This window comes from Haemorhous mexicanus, chromosome 39, assembly GCF_027477595.1.
Source record: "Haemorhous mexicanus isolate bHaeMex1 chromosome 39, bHaeMex1.pri, whole genome shotgun sequence".
NCBI classification, from domain to species: Eukaryota; Metazoa; Chordata; class Aves; order Passeriformes; family Fringillidae; genus Haemorhous; species Haemorhous mexicanus.
Window position 1 is genome coordinate 241921 of NC_082379.1, and position 16189 is coordinate 258109.

General features: G+C 54.2%; 1 protein-coding gene across 3 annotated transcripts; it reads right to left on the bottom strand.

Moving 5' to 3' along the window:
• Positions 1-6133: 6133 nt before the first annotated feature.
• Positions 6134-15937, bottom strand: LOC132341372 (uncharacterized). Of its 3 annotated transcripts, none has more exons than XM_059872876.1 (6): positions 15670-15937; positions 13355-13468; positions 12405-12461; positions 10031-10153; positions 6370-6483; positions 6134-6233 (listed from the first exon to the last, which is right to left on the bottom strand). In XM_059872876.1, exons 1-6 carry the CDS (start codon positions 15811-15813, stop codon positions 6156-6158), a joined length of 630 nt encoding a protein of 209 aa, XP_059728859.1. In that variant the 5' UTR covers positions 15814-15937; the 3' UTR covers positions 6134-6155. The 3 variants fall into 3 exon arrangements, with proteins under 3 accessions (XP_059728859.1, XP_059728858.1, XP_059728860.1); XM_059872875.1 differs by having other exon boundaries at positions 15649-15937; XM_059872877.1 differs by lacking the exon at positions 10031-10153 and having other exon boundaries at positions 15649-15937.
• Positions 15938-16189: the final 252 nt, after the last annotated feature.

The window sequence follows — 16189 nt, forward strand, 5'->3', positions numbered from 1 at the left end:
CCCATTTCCCCCCTATTTTTCCCCATTTCCCCCCTATTTTTCCCCATTTCCCCCCCACTTCCCATATTTCCCATTTCCCATTTCCCCCATATTTCCCCATTTCCCCTTTTCCCATTTCCGGTCCCCCATCCCCATTTCCCCCCATTTTTCCCCATTTCCCCCCATTTTTCCCCATTTCCCCCATATTTCCCCATTTCCCAATTTCCCAATTTCCCATTTCCCCCATATTTCCCCATTTCCCCTTTTCCCATTTCCTGTCCCCCATCCCCATTTCCCCCATCCCCCATTTCCCCCCATTTTTCCCCATTTCCCCCCATATTCCCAATTTCCCAATTTCCCATTTCCCCCACATTTCCCCATTTCCCCTTTTCCCATTTCCCCCCATTTCCCCCCATTTTTCCCAGATTTCCCCCCGGATTTCCCCCATCTCCCCTCCCCCATTTCCTCACCGCTGTCCCATCCTGTCCCCGCTGTCGCCTCTGTCCCCCCCCCGCTGTCCCCGCGCTTTTGTGGCCGCGCCCGGCCTGGGGGAGGGGCGGCGGCCGCTCCTGCCTCAGTTTCCCCGGATCTTGTTAATCCCAGGACGCTCTGACTCAGCCGCTCCCGCCCCTCTCTGGCCCAGTTTAGCCCAGTTTAGCCCAGTTTAGCCCAGTCCACCCCAGCCCGGAGCCCGCCCAGCCCCGCTTTTCCCATTCCCCCCCCCTTTTCTCCCGATTTTTCCTCATTTTTCCTGGATTTTTGTCCCTTTCCACCCTATTCCCCCCCACTTTTGGATCATTTTCCCTTGATTTCCCCCAGTTTTCTCCCTTTTTCCCTGATTTTCCCCATTTTTACCTCATTTTCCCCTAATTTTCCCCATTTTTGGATGATTTTTCCCAGTTTTTCCTCCTTCCTGCCCGTTTTTGCCTCATTTTCCCCCTGATTTCCCCCAGTTTTCCCCTTTTCCCCCCGATTTTCCCCAGTTTCACCTAATTTTCCCGATTTTTCCCATTTTAACCTCATTTTCCCCTGATTTCCCCCATTTTTGGATAATTTCCCCCCATTTTTCCTCCTTCCTGCCCATTTTTGCCTCATTTTCACCCTGATTTTCCCCATTTTTGCCTCATTTTCCCAATTTCCCCCAGTTTCCCCTCATTTTCCCCATTTTAACCTTATTTTTTCCTGGTTTTTTCCTCCTTCCTGCAAATTTTTACTTCATTTCCCCCCTGATTTATCCCATTTTTCCCTCATTTTCCCCCTGATTTATCCCATTTTTCCCTCATTTTCACCCTGATATTCCCATTTTCCCCTCATTTTCCCAATTTCCCCCAGTTTCCCCTCATTTTCCCCATTTTAACCTTATTTTTTCCTGGTTTTTCCTCCTTCCTGCAAATTTTTCCCTCATTTTCCCCCTGATTTATCCCATTTTTGCCTCATTTTCACCCTGATTTTCCCCATTTCCCCCTCATTTTCCCAATTTCTCCCAGTTTCCCCTCATTTTCCCCATTTTAACCTTATTTTTTCCTGGTTTCTCCTCCTTCCTGCAAATTTTTCCCTCATTTTTCCCCTGATTTATCCCATTTTTGCCTCATTTTCACCCTGATTTTCCCCATTTTTGCCTCATTTTCCCAATTTCTCCCAGTTTTGCCCCAGTTTCCCCTCATTTTCCCCATTTTAACCTTATTTTTTCCTGGTTTTTCCTCCTTCCTGCAAATTTTTACTTCATTTCCCCCCTGATTTATCCCATTTTTCACTCATTTTCCCCCTGATTTATCCCATTTTTCCCTCATTTTCACCCTGATATTCCCATTTTCCCCTCATTTTCCCAATTTCCCCCATTTTTACCTCATTTTCACTGATTTATCCCCATTTTTGATCCTTTTTCCAGGTTTTCCTCCTTCCTTTTAATTTTAAATTTTCCCCGATTTGTCCCATTTTTACCTCATTTTCCCTGGATTTTTTTTCCCTTACCTCCCCATTTTCTCCTCATTTTCCCCTAATTTCCCCATTTTTGGATATTATTTCCCGGGTTTTCCTCCTTCCTGCCGATTTTTCCCCATTCCCTCCTGATTTTCACCACTTTTGGATCATTTTTTTTTCTCCTTCCTGCCCATTTTGTTGCGGAAAATGAGGGGGAAAAGGTGGGAAAATCAGGAAAAAAATTAAGAAAAAAACCCGAGGGGAAAATGGAGGGAAAAGTGAGGGGAAAAAATGGCAAAAATGGGTGGAAAATTTAGGGAAATGTGAGAGGGAAAAGGGGCAAGAAAATGAGGGGGGAAAGGGCAGGAAAAATGAAGGGAAATGTGAGGAGAAAGGTGGGAATTGTGAGGGGGAAAATGGCGGGAACGGTGAGGGAAACGTGAGGGGGAAACAGTGGGAAAAACGGGGGGAATTTGAGGAAAAAAAGGGCAGGAAATGTGAGGGGAAACGGTGGGAAATGTGAGGGGTAAAAGTGGGAATTGTGAGGGGAAAAGGGCGGGAAATGTGAGGGGAAAATGTGGGAATTGTGAGGGGAAAAGGGCGGGAAATGTGAGGGGGAAACAGTGGGAAAAACAAGGGGGAAAGGGCAGGAAAAATGAAGGGAAATGTGAGGAGAAAGGTGGGAATTGTGAGGGGAAAAATGGCGGGAACTGTGAGGGAAACGTGAGGGGGAAACAGTGGGAAAAACGGGGGGAATTTGAGGATAAAAAGGGCAGGAAATGTGAGGGGAAACGGTGGGAAATTTGAGGGGAAAAAAGTGGGAATTGTCAGGGGAAAAGGGCGGGAAATGTGAGGGGAAACGGTGGGAAATGTGAGGGGAAAAAAGTGGGAATTGTGAGGGGAAAAGGCGGGAAATGTGAGGGGGAAAAAGTGGGAATTGTGAGGGGAAAAGGGCGGGAAATGTGAGGGGGAAAGAGTGGGAAAAACAAGGGGGAAAGAGCAGGAAAAATGAAGGGAAATGTGGGAATTGTGTGGGGAAAAATGGCGGGAACTGTGAGGGAATCATGAGGGGAAAACAGTGGGAAAAACGGGGGGAATTTGAGGATAAAAAGGGCAGGAAATGTGAGGGGAAATGGTGGGAAATGTGAGGGGAAAAATGTGGGAATTGTGAGTGGAAAAGTGCGGGAAATGTGAGAGGAAAAATGTGGGAATTGTGAGGGGAAAAGGGTGGGAAATGTGAGGGGGAAAATGTGGGAATTGTGAGGGGAAAAGGGCGGGAAATGTGAGGGGAAAAAAGTGGGAATTGTGAGGGGAAAAGGGCGGGAAATGTGAGGGGGAAACAGTGGGAAAAACAAGGGGAAAAGGGCAGGAAAAATGAAGGGAAATGTGAGGAGAAAAAAGTGGGAATTGTGAGGGGAAAAATGGCGGGAACTGTGAGGGAAACGTGAGGGGAAAACAGTGGGAAAAACAGGGGGAATTTGAGGATAAAAAGGGCAGGAAATGTGAGGGGAAACGGTGGGAAATTTGAGGGGAAAAAGTGGGAATTGTGAGGGAAAAGGGCGGGAAATGTGAGGGGAAAAAAGTGGGAATTGTGAGGGGAAAAGGGCGGGAAATGTGAGGGGAAAAAAGTGGGAATTGTGAGGGGAAAAGGGTGGGAAATGTGAGGGGAAAAAACTGGGAACTGTGAGGGGAAAAAAGTGGGAATTGTGAGGGGAAAAGGGCGGGAAATGAGAGGGGAAACAGTGGGAAAAACAAGGGGAAAAGGGCAGGAAAAATGAAGGGAAATGTGAGGAGAAAGGCGGGAATTGTGAGGGGGGAAAATGGCGGGAACTGTGAGGGAAACGTGAGGGGGAAACAGTGGGAAAAACGGGGGGAATTTGAGGATAAAAAGGGCAGGAAATGTGAGGGGAAACGGTGGGAAATGTGAGGGGGAAAATGTGGGAATTGTGAGGGGAAAAGGCGGGAAATGTGAGGGGAAAAAAGTGGGAATTGTGAGGGGAAAATGGCGGGAAATGTGAGGGGGAAAGAGTGGGAAAAACAAGGGGAAAGGGCAGGAAAAATGAAGGGAAATGTGAGGAAAAAGTGGGAATTGTGAGGGGGAAAATGGCGGGAACTGGGAGGGAAACATGAGGGGAAAACAGGGGGAAAAATGGGGGGAATTTGAGGATAAAAAGGGCAGGAAATGTGAGGGGAAACGGTGGGAAATGTGAGGGGAAAAAAGTGGGAATTGTGAGGGGAAAAGGATGGGAAATGTAGGGGAAAAAAGTGGGAATTGTGAGGGGAAAAGGGTGGGAAATGTGAGGGGAAAAAAGTGGGAATTGTGAGGGGAAAAGGGCGGGAAACGTGAGGGGAAAAATGTGGGAATTGTGAGGGGAGAAGGGCGGGAAATGTGAGGGAAAAAAGTGGGAATTGTGAGGGGAAAAAAGTGGGAATTGTGAGGGGAAAAAGGCAGGAAATGTGAGGGGAAAAGGGCGGGAAATGTGAGGGGAAAAATGTGGGAATTGTGAGGGGAAAAGGGCGGGAAATGAGAGGGGAAACAGTGGGAAAAACAAGGGGAAAAGGGCTGGAAAAATGAAGGGAAATGTGAGGAGAAAGGTGGGAATTGTGAGGGGGAAAATGGCGGGAACTGGGAGGGAAACATGAGGGGGAAACAGTGGGAAAAACGGGGGAAATTTGAGGATAAAAAGGGCAGGAAATGTGAGGGGAAACGGTGGGAAATTTGAGGGGAAAAATGTGGGAATTGTGAGGGGAAAAGGGCGGGAAATGTGAGGGGAAAAAAGTGGGAATTGTGAGGGGAAAAAAGTGGGAATTGTGAGGGGGAAAGGGCGGGAAATGTGAGAAAAACATGAAGGGGAAAAGGACAGGAAATGTGAGAAGGGGAAAAGGGGAAAATGAAGAAAATGTGAGGGGGAAAAAGGTGGGAACTGTGAGGAGGAAATGGCTGAAAATGTGAAGGAAAAAGGGCGGGAAACGTGAGGGGGAAAAGTGGAAAATGTGAGAGGGAAAGGGCAGGAAAAGTGAGGAAAAAAGGTGGAAAATGTGAGGGGGAAATGGAGGCCAAAGTGAGAAAAACATGAGGGGGAAAGAGGGAGAAATTGAGGAAAATGTGAGGGGGGAAAAGGTGGGAATTTTGAGGGGGAAAAGGTGGGAACTGTGAGGGGGAAATAGCTGAAAATGTGAAGAGAGAATGGCTGGAAATGTGAAAGAGAAAAGGGCAGGAACCGTGAGGGGAAATAGGTGGGAAATGTGAGGGGAAAATGGAGGGAAAAGTGAGGGGAAAATGGAGGGAAACGTGAGAGGAAAATGGAGGGAAATGTGAGGGGAAAATGGTGGGAACTGTGAGGGGGAAATGGAGGGAAATGGGAGGGGAAAAAGGCGGGAAATGTGAGGGGAAAATGGAGGGAAAAGTGAGGGGAAAATGGAGGGAAACATGAGGGGAAAATGGAGAGAAATGTGAGGGGAAAATGGTGGGAAACATGAGGGGAAAAAAGCAGGAAGCGTGAGGGGGAAAAGGGCGGGAACTGTGAGGGGAAAATGGAGGGAAACGTGAGGGAGAAAGGGTGGGAAATGTGAGGGGGAAATGGCAGAAAATTTGAGAAAGGAAAGAAGTGGTAACTGTGAGGGGGAAAATGGTGGGAACTGTGAGGGGAAAATGGAGGGAAACGTGAGGGGGAAATGAAGGGAAATGTGAGGAGGAAAATGGAGGGAACTGTGAGGGGAAAAAGGCGGGAAATGTGAGGGAAAAGGGGCAATAAACATGAGGGGAAAAGGGCAGGAAATGTGAGGGGGAAAAATGGAAAATGTGAGGGGGAAATGGAGGGAAATGGGTGGAAAATGGAGGGAAACATGAAGGAAAATGGAGGGAAACGTGAGGGGAAAATTGAGGGAAATGTGAGGGGAAAGGTGAGGGGGAAAAAAGTGGAAAGTGTGAAGGGGAAAAGGCCGGGAATTATGAGGGGGAAAATGGAGGGAAATATGAGGGGGAAAAAAGTGGGAAACGTGAGGGGAAAAAGGTGGAAAATTTGAGGACAAAAAGAGGAGGAAACATGAGGCAAAAAAGGGCTGAAACCTGAGGGGAAAAGGCTCCCAGTTGGTTCCCAGTTGGCTCCCAGTTGGTTCCCAGTTGCTGCGAGGTGCTCCCAGTGCTCCCAGTTTGGCTCTGGGCCGCCCCCAGTACCACCAATGACCTCAGCCCCCTCCCCAGCCAATCAGATCAAGGAGGCGGAGCCAGATGCACTCTCAGCAGTGATTGGTCTTTATTGTGGAGCAGGGGGCGTGGCTTCAGCTGGCCCCACCCCTGGGGCAGGCATCGCTGTCTGATAGATCACCACGGGCTGGGGGTGGGACAGGGGGTGTGGTCAGTGTATGCCACGCCCACATCCCCCCTCAATGCCCATATAAGGATGCAACACTGATAAACCACACCCCCCTCATTAATCACCCCATGGCCACACCCCTCCTGTCACTCACCATTGGCGTTGCCTTGGGGCGCCCCCTGGTGGCCGCCACGCAGCCAATCACAGCCAGCACCGCCCCCGCCGCTGATGACATCAGCAGCAGCACCTGCGTGCCCAGCAGCACCCCCTGGTGGATGGGAAAACGGGGGAAAAAGAGGGGAAATCGGCTCAAAATAACAGAAAATTGACACTAAAATTGACCTGAAATTGATAAAAAATTGACCAAAATATGACCCCAAAACGGTCCTAAATCCAGCCCTAAATTGACCCAAATGTGACCCAAAATTTGATCCAGAACTGAACCAAAATTAATCCCCAGGTTGTCCAGAAATTGATTAAAAACTGACTCGAAATTAATCCCAAATTGTCCAGAAATTGATTAAAAACTGACTTGAAATTAATCCCAAATTGTCCAGAAATGGATTAAAAACTGACTTGAAATTAATCCCAAATTGTCCAGAAATGGATTAAAAACTGACTTGAAATTAATCCCAAATTGTCCAGAAATGGATTAAAAACTGACTTGAAATTAATCCCAAATTGTCCAGAAATGGATTAAAAACTGACTCGAAATTAATCCCAAATTGTCCAGAAATTGATTAAAAACTGACTTGAAATTAATCCCAAATTGTCCAGAAATTGATTAAAAACTGACTCCAAATTGATGCAGAAATGACCCAAAAATGACTCCAAATTGACCCCGAAAATGGCCCAAAAATGACCTGGAATTGACCCAAAAAGGGCTCCAAATTGACCTGAAAGTGACACAAATTTGACCCAGAATTCATCCAAAAATGACCCAAAACTGACCCAGAGTGACCCAGAGTGACCCAGAGTGATCAATAACTGCCCCAGAGTGACCAGTAACTGCCCCAGAGTGACCCAGAGTGACCAATAACTGCCCCAGTGACCAATATCTGCCCCAGAGTGACCCAGAGTGACTGATAACTGCCCCAGAGTGACCAGTAACTGCCCCAGAGTGACCCAGAGTGACCCAGAGTGACCAATAACTGCCCCAGAGTGACCAATAACTGCCCCAGAGTGACCCAGAGTGATCAATAACTGCCCCAGAGTGACCCAGAGTGACCCAGAGTGACCCAGAGTGACCAATAACTGCCCCAGAGTGACCAATAACTGACCCAGAGTGACCCAGGGTGACCAATAACGGCCCCAGAGTGACCAATAACTGCCCCAGAGTGACCAATAACTGCCCCAGAGTGACCAATAACTGCCCCACAGTGACCAATATCTGCCCCAGAGTGACCAATAACTGCCCCAGAGTGACCAATAACTGCCCCAGATTGACCAATAACTGACCCAGAGTGACCAATATCTGCCCCAGTGACCAATAACTGCCCCAGAGTGACCCAGAGTGACCCAGAAGTGACCAATAACTGCCCCAGAGTGACCAATAACTGCCCCAGTGATCAATATCTGCCCCAGAGTGACCAATAACTGCCCCAGAGTGACCCAGAGTGACCAATAACTGCCCCAGAGTGACCAATAACTGCCCCAGAGTGACCAGAGTGACCCAGAGTGACCAATAACTGCCCCAGAGTGACCCAGAGTGACCCAGAGTGACCAATGACTGCCCCAGAGTGACCCAGAGTGACCCAGAAGTGACCAGTAACTGCCCCAGAGTGACCAATAACTGCCCCAGATTGACCAATGACTGCCCCAGAGTGACCAATAACTGCCCCAGAGTGACCAATAACTGCCCCAGAGTGACCCAGAGTGACCAATGACTGCCCCAGAGTGACCAGTAACTGCCCCAGAGTGACCAATGACTGCCCCAGAGTGACCAATAACTGCACCCGAGTGACCGATAACTGCCCCAGAGTGACCCAGAGTGACCAATAACTGCCCCAGAGTGACCAATGACTGCCCCAGAGTGACCAATAACTGCCCCAGTGACCAATAACTGCCCCAGAGTGACCCAGAGTGACCAATGACTGCCCCAGAGTGACCCAGAGTGCCCCAGAGTGATCAATAACTGCCCCAGAGTGACCAATAACTGCCCCAGAGTGCCCCAGAGTGACCCAGAGTGATCAATAACTGCCCCAGAGTGACCAATAACTGCCCCAGAGTGACCAATAACTGCCCCAGAGTGACCCAGAGTGACCCAGAGTGACCAATAACTGCCCCAGAGTGACCAATAACTGCCCCAGAGTGACCCAGAGTGACCAATAACTGCCCCAGAGTGACCCAGAGTGACCAATAACTGCCCCAGAGTGACCCAGAGTGACCAATAACTGCCCCACAGTGACCAATAACTGCCCCAGAGTGACCAATAACTGCCCCACAGTGACCAATAACTGCCCCAGAGTGACCCAGAGTGACCAATAACTGACCCAGAGTGACCCATAACTGCCCCAGAGTGACCCAGAGTGACCCAGAGTGACCAATAACTGCCCCAGAGTGACCAATAACTGCCCCAGAGTGACCCAGAGTGACCCAGAGTGACCAATGACTGCCCCCGAGTGACCCACAGTGACCAATAACTGCCCCCGAGTGACCAATAACTGCCCCAGAGTGACCAATAACTGCCCCAGAGTGACCCAGAGTGACCAATAACTGCCCCAGAGTGACCAATAACTGCCCCAGAGTGACCAATGACTGCCCCAGAGTGACCCAGAGTGACCAGCACTGACCAGCACTGACCAGCACTGACCAGCACTGACCAGTAGTGACCAGTTGTGACCAGCAGTGACCAGCACTGACCAGCACTGACCAGCAGTGACCAGCAGTGACCAGCACTGACCAGCACTGACCAGCAGTGACCAGCACTGACCAGTAGTGACCAGCAGTGACCAGCACTGACCAGCACTGACCAGTAGTGCCCAGTAGTGACCAGCAGTGACCAGTAGTGACCAGTAGTGACCAGCACTGACCAGCACTGACCAGTAGTGACCAGTAGTGACCAGCAGTGACCAGCACTGACCAGCACTGACCAGTGGTGACCAGCACTGACCAGTAGTGACCAGTAGTGCCCAGCAGTGACCAGTAGTGACCAGTAGTGACCAGCAGTGACCAGTAGTGACCAGTAGTGACCAGCACTGACCAGCACTGACCAGCACTGACCAGCAGTGACCAGCAGTGACCAGCAGTGACCAGCACTGACCAGCAGTGACCAGCAGTGACCAGCGCTGACCAGCACTGACCAGCACTGACCAGCAGTGACCAGCAGTGACCAGCACTGACCAGCACTGACCAGTAGTGACCCGCACTGACCAGCACTGACCAGCACTGACCAGCACTGACCAGTAGTGACCAGTAGTGCCCAGCACTGACCAGCACTGACCAGCACTGACCAGTAGTGACCAGTAGTGCCCAGCACTGACCAGCACTGACCAGCACTGACCAGTAGTGCCCAGCAGTGACCAGTAGTGACCAGCACTGACCAGCAGTGACCAGCACTGACCAGCAGTGACCAGCAGTGACCAGCACTGACCAGCACTGACCAGCAGTGACCAGCACTGACCAGCACTGACCAGTAGTGACCAGCAGTGACCAGCAGTGACCAGCACTGGCCAGCACTGACCAGCACTGACCAGCACTGACCAGTAGTGACCAGCAGTGACCAGTAGTGACCAGCACTGACCAGCAGTGACCAGTAGTGACCAGCACTGACCAGTAGTGACCAGTAGTGCCCAGCAGTGACCACGGGCGCTCACCTGTGCGGCCGGGCCCAGGTTGTGGCACCAGGGGCAGCTGTGGGGGAGGAGCAGCCCCTGCACCCCCAGGGCCAGGAAGGACACGATGGCCGCCACGATGTCCAGCGCCAGCGCGGCCCGAGCCTGCGGCCAGAGTGACCCCTGAGTGACCCCTGAGTGACCCTGAGTGACCTCTGAGTGACCCTGAGTGACCACTGAGTGACCCCTGAGTGACCTCTGAGTGACCCTGAGTGACCACTGAGTGACCCCTGAGTGACCCTGAGTGACCCCTGAGTGACCCCTGAGTGACCCCTGAGTGACCTCTGAGTGACCCTGAGTGACCCCTGAGTGACCCTGAGTGACCCCTGAGTGACCGCTAAGTGACCCCTGAGTGACCCCTGAGTGACCCTGAGTGACCCCTGAGTGACCCTGAGTGACCCTGAGTGACCACTGAGTGACCCCTGAGTGACCCTGAGTGACCCTGAGTGACCCCTGAGTGACCCTGAGTGACCCTGAGTGACCCCGAGTGACCCCTGAGTGACCCTGAGTGACCCTGAGTGACCCCTGAGTGACCCCTGAGTGACCCCTGAGTGACCCTGAGTGACCCTGAGTGACCCCTGAGTGACCCTGAGTGACCCTGAGTGACCACTGAGTGACCCTGAGTGACCCCTGAGTGACCCTGAGTGACCCTGAGTGACCTCTGAGTGACCCTGAGTGACCCCTGAGTGACCCTGAGTGACCCTGAGTGACCCCTGAGTGACCCTGAGTGACCCCTGAGTGACCTCTGAGTGACCCCTGAGTGACCCTGAGTGACCTCTGACTGACCCTGAGTGACCCTGAGTGACCCCTGAGTGACCCTGAGTGACCCTGAGTGACCCTGAGTGACCCCGAGTGACCCCTGAGTGACCCCTGAGTGACCCTGAGTGACCCCTGAGTAACCCTGAGTGACCCTGAGTGACCCTGAGTGACCCCGAGTGACCCCTGAGTGACCCCTGAGTGACCTCTGAGTGACCCTGAGTGACCCTGAGTGACCTTGAGTGACCCCAAAACTGACCCAAAATGATCTCTGAACGTCCCCAGAATGTCCCCAAAATGTCCCCAAAACACCCCCAGGTCCCCCCCAGATGTCCCAGGTGTGTCCCCAGGTGTCCCCAAGTGTGTTCCCAGGTGCCCCCCAGGTCCCCCCCAGGTATCCCCAGCTGTCCCAGGTGTGTCCCCAGCTGTACCCAGCTGTCCCCAGGTGTGTCCCAGGTGTCCCCAGGTGTGTCCCAACTGTCCCAGCTGTCCCAGGTGTGTCCCCAGGTGTCCCAGATGTCCCCAGCTGTCCCAGGTGTGTCCCCAGGTGTCCCAGGTGTCCCCAGGTGTGTCCCCAGGTGTGTCCCAGGTGTGTCCCCAGGTGTGTCCCAGGTGTGTCCCCAGGTGTGTCCCAGCTGTCCCAGGTGTGTCCCAGCTGTCCCCAGGTGTGTCCCCAGGTGTGTCCCCAGCTGTCCCCAGGTGTGTCCCAGGTGTGTCCCAGGTGTGTCCCCAGGTGTGTCCCCAGCTGTCCCCAGGTGTGTCCCCAGGTGTGTCCCAGGTGTGTCCCAGGTGTGTCCCCAGGTGTCCCCAGCTGTCCCCAGGTGTGTCCCCAGGTGTGTCCCAGGTGTGTCCCAGGTGTGCCCAGGTGTGTCCCAGGTGTGTCCCAGGTGTGTCCCAGGTGTGTCCCAGCTGTCCCCAGGTGTCCCCAGGTGTGTTCCAGGTGTCCCCAGGTGTGTCCCCAGGTGTGTCCCCAGGTGTGTCCCCAGGTGTGTCCCAGCTGTCCCAGGTGTGTCCCCAGGTGTGTCCCAGGTGTGTCCCAGGTGTGTCCCCAGGTGTGTTCCAGGTGTCCCCAGGTGTGTCCCCAGGTGTGTCCCCAGCTGTCCCCAGGTGTCCCCAGGTGTGTCCCAGCTGTCCCAGGTGTGTCCCCAGCTGCCCCAGGTGTGTCCCCAGGTGTGTCCCCAGGTGTCCCCAGGTGTCCCCAGGTGTGTCCCAGGTGTGTCCCAGGTGTGTCCCCAGGTGTGTTCCAGGTGTCTCCAGGTGTGTCCCCAGGTGTGTCCCCAGGTGTGTCCCAGCTGCCCCAGGTGTGTCCCCAGGTGTGTCCCCAGGTGTCCCCAGGTGTCCCCAGGTGTCCCAGGTGTGTCCCAGGTGTGTCCCCAGGTGTGTTCCAGGTGTCTCCAGGTGTGTCCCCAGGTGTGTCCCCAGGTGTGTCCCAGCTGCCCCAGGTGTGTCCCCAGGTGTGTCCCCAGGTGTGTCCCCAGGTGTGTCCCAGCTGCCCCAGGTGTGTCCCCAGGTGTGTCCCCAGGTGTGTCCCCAGGTGTCCCCAGCTGTCCCCAGCTGTCCCCAGCTGTCCCCAGGTGTCCCCAGGTGTCCCCAGGCTCACCCGTCCCGCCGAGGGTCCCTTGGCCATCGCCGCCAGCGCCGCCCCGGCCACCATCAGCTGTGGGGGAGGGGCCTGAGCTGAGCCAGCCCCAAACCAGTACGGACCAGTACGGACCAGTATAAACCGGTATGGACAAGTACGGACCGGTATGGACCAGTATGGACCAGTACGGACCAGTACTGACCACTACGGACCAGTACAGACCAGTATGGACCAGTATGGACTGGTATAAACCAGTATGGACCAGTATGGACCAGTATAAACCAGTACGGACCAGTATGGACCAGTATGGACCAGTACGGACCAGTATAAACCGGTATGGACCAGTACGGACCAGTACAGACCAGTATGGACCAGTACGGACCAGTACGGACCACTACGGACCAGTACAGACCAGTATGGACCAGTATGGACTGGTATAAACCAGTATGGACCAGTATGGACCAGTATAAACCAGTACGGACCAGTATGGACCAGTACGGACCAGTATGGACCAGTATGGACCAGTATGGACCAGTACGGACCAGTACGGACCAGTATGGACCAGTACGGACCAGTACGGACCAGTATGGACCAGTATGAACCCGTAACCCCAAACCTCCTTTTTACCCATCCCAGTCCCTCCCAGTCCCTCCCAGTCCCTCCCAGTCCCCTCCCAGTATATCCCAGTATATCCCAGTCCCTCCCAGTCCCATCCCAGTCCCTCCCAGTATATCCCAGTATATCCCAGTCCCTCCCAGTTCAATCCCAGTCCCCTCCCAGTCCCCTCCCAGTCCCTCCCAGTCCCCTCCCAGTCCCCTCCCAGTCCCTCCCAGTCCCTCCCAGTATACCCCAGTATATCCCAGTTCCCTCCCAGTTCAATCCCAGTCCATCCCAGTCCCCTCCCAGTCCCTCCCAGTCCCCTCCCAGTCCCCTCCCAGTATATCCCAGTATATCCCAGTCCCTCTCACCACGGGGCCGCTCCCCAGGGGTGTCCCCAGTTGCGCCCCCAGGGGGTCCCCGAGGGTGGCCAGGAGGGACCCCCCGAGGGCCACCTGGAGGCTCCCGAGCAGCACCTGCGACACCTGGGGGGGTGGGGGAGGGGCGGTGAGGGGGGCGGGGCCGCCCCTCCCCCACCCCCCCAAAATCCCAATCCCCCAAAGGAGAATTGGCCCCTCCCCCACACCCCCCAAAAATATTGAGCCCAAATCGCCCCTCCCCCACCCCGGAAAGGAGCGGAAATCGCCCCTCCCCCAACCTGACAATCGCCCCTCCCCCACCCCTAAAAGGAGCGGAAATCGCCCCTCCCCCAACCTGACAATGGCCCCTCCCCCACCCTTAAAAGGAGCTGAATTTGCCCCTCCCCCAACCTGACAATCGCCCCTCCCCCACCCCTAGAAGGAGCTGAAATTGCCCCTCCCCCAACCTGACAATCGCCCCTCCCCCACCCTTAAAAGGAGGGAAAATCGCCCCTCCCCCACCCCTAAAAGGAGCCGGATTCGCCCCTCCCCCAACCTGAAAATTGCCCCTCCCCCACCCCTAAAAGGAGCCGGATACGCCCCTCCCCCACCCCCATTATCGCCCCTCCCCCGCCCCTAAAAACCCCCCGGATTCGGTCCCTCCCCCACTCCTCAAAGCCCCTCCCCCACTCCTCAAAGCCCCTCCCCCACTCCCCCCAAAGGACACCGTTTTGGCCCCTCCCCCAATCTGAAAATCGCCCCTCCCCCAACCCATAAGAAAGGACCCAAATTTGGCCCCTCCCCCACTCCAAACCCGCCCCTCCCCCACTCCAAACAGAGCCCCTCCCCCACTCCAACGAGAGCCCCTCCCCCACTCCAAACAGAGCCCCTCCCCCACTCCAAACACAGCCCCTCCCCCACTCCAAACAGAGCCCCTCCCCCACTCCAAACACAGCCCCTCCCCCACTCCAAACAGAGCCCCTCCCCCACTCCAACCAGAGCCCCTCCCCCACTCCAAACACAGCCCCTCCCCCACTCCAAACACAGCCCCTCCCCCACTCCAAACACAGCCCCTCCCCCACTCCGACCAGAGCCCCTCCCCCACTCCAAACACAGCCCCTCCCCCACTCCAAACACAGCCCCTCCCCCACTCCAAACACAGCCCCTCCCCCACCCTTAAAAGGACCCAAACTTGGCCCCTCCCCCAGCCCAGCCCCGCCCCTCCCCCACCTTAAAAGGACCCAAATTTGGCCCCTCCCCCAGCCCCGCCCCTCTTCCAGCCAAGCCCCGCCCCTCCCCAGCCCCGCCCCCAAACTCTCCCCAATTCCAAAGTCCAAAATCCCCAAAGCCGCCCCTCCCCCACCCAGCGCCTTCCAGTACATCCCAGTATGAACCAGTATAACCAGTATAAACCAGTATAAACCAGTATAACCAGTACAAACCAGTAACCCCAAACCAGTACAAACCAGTATAACCAGTATAAACCAGTATAAACCATTATAACCTGTATAAACCAGTACAAACCAGTAACCCCAGACCCCCTCCCAGTACAAACCAGTCCAAACCAGTCCAAACCAGTGACCTGGACCCCCTCCCAGTCCAAACCAGTCCAAACCAGTACAAACCAGTAAAAACCAGTACAAACCAGTAACCCAGACCACCTCCCAGTACAAACCAGTCCAAACCAGTCCTCTCCCAGTATAAACCAGTAACATCAATCACCTCCCAGTCCAAACCAGTCCAAACAAGTCCAAACCAGTACAAACCAGTCCAAACCAGTGACCTGGACCCCCTCCCAGTACAAACCAGTACAAACAAGTACAAACCAGTACAAACCAGTAACCCAGACCACCTCCCAGTACAAACCAGTCCAAACCAGTCCTCTCCCAGTATAAACCAGTAACATCAATCACCTCCCAGTCCAAACCAGTCCAAACCAGTCCAAACCAGTAACCCAGTTCCCTCCCAGTCCAAACCAGTCCAAACCAGTCCAAACCAGTACAAACCACTCCAAACCAGTGACCTGGACCCCCTCCCAGTACAAACCAGTACAAACCAGTAACCCTGACCCCCTCCCAGTACAAACCAGTACAAACCAGTCCAAACCAGTAACCCTGACCCCCTCCCAGTACAAACCAGTACAAACCAGTCCAAACCAGTAACTTAGACCCCCTCCCAGTACAAACCAGTACAAACCAGTCCAAACCAGTAACCCTGACCCCCTCCCAGTACAAACCAGTACAAACCAGTCCAAACCAGTAACTTAGAACCCCTCCCAGTACAAACCAGTACAAACCAGTCCAAACCAGTACAAACCAGTTGCTCACCCCCAGCGCCAGGGGCTCCCCCCACAGCCCCTCCCCCCCGCCGCGGTGGGGGCGGGGTCCCGGCGGGGGTGGGGGAGGGGCCGCGGGCCCCGCCCCTCCCCCCGCGCCCGGCACCACCCGCGTCAGCAGCAGCAGCTCCGCCATGGACCAGTACAGACCAGTATAGACCAGTATAGACCAGTACGGACCGGTATGGGCCGGTAGAAACCAGTACAAACCAGTAGGGACCGGTAGAAACCAGTACAGACCAGTATGGACCAGTACGGGCCTGCTCAGTCCCTCCCAGTCCCTCCCAGTTCCTTCCCAGTCCCTCCCAGTTTACCCCAGTCCCTCCCAGTTCATCCCAATCCCTCCCAGTTTGTCCCAGTTCATTCCCAGTTTGTCCCAGTCCCTCCCAGTCCCTCCCAGTTCATCCCAGTCCCTCCCAGTTCATCCCAATCCCTCCCAGTTTATCCCAGTTCATCCCAGTCCCTCCCAGTTTGTCCCAGTTCCCGCCCAATTCCTGCCCAGTTCCCTCCCA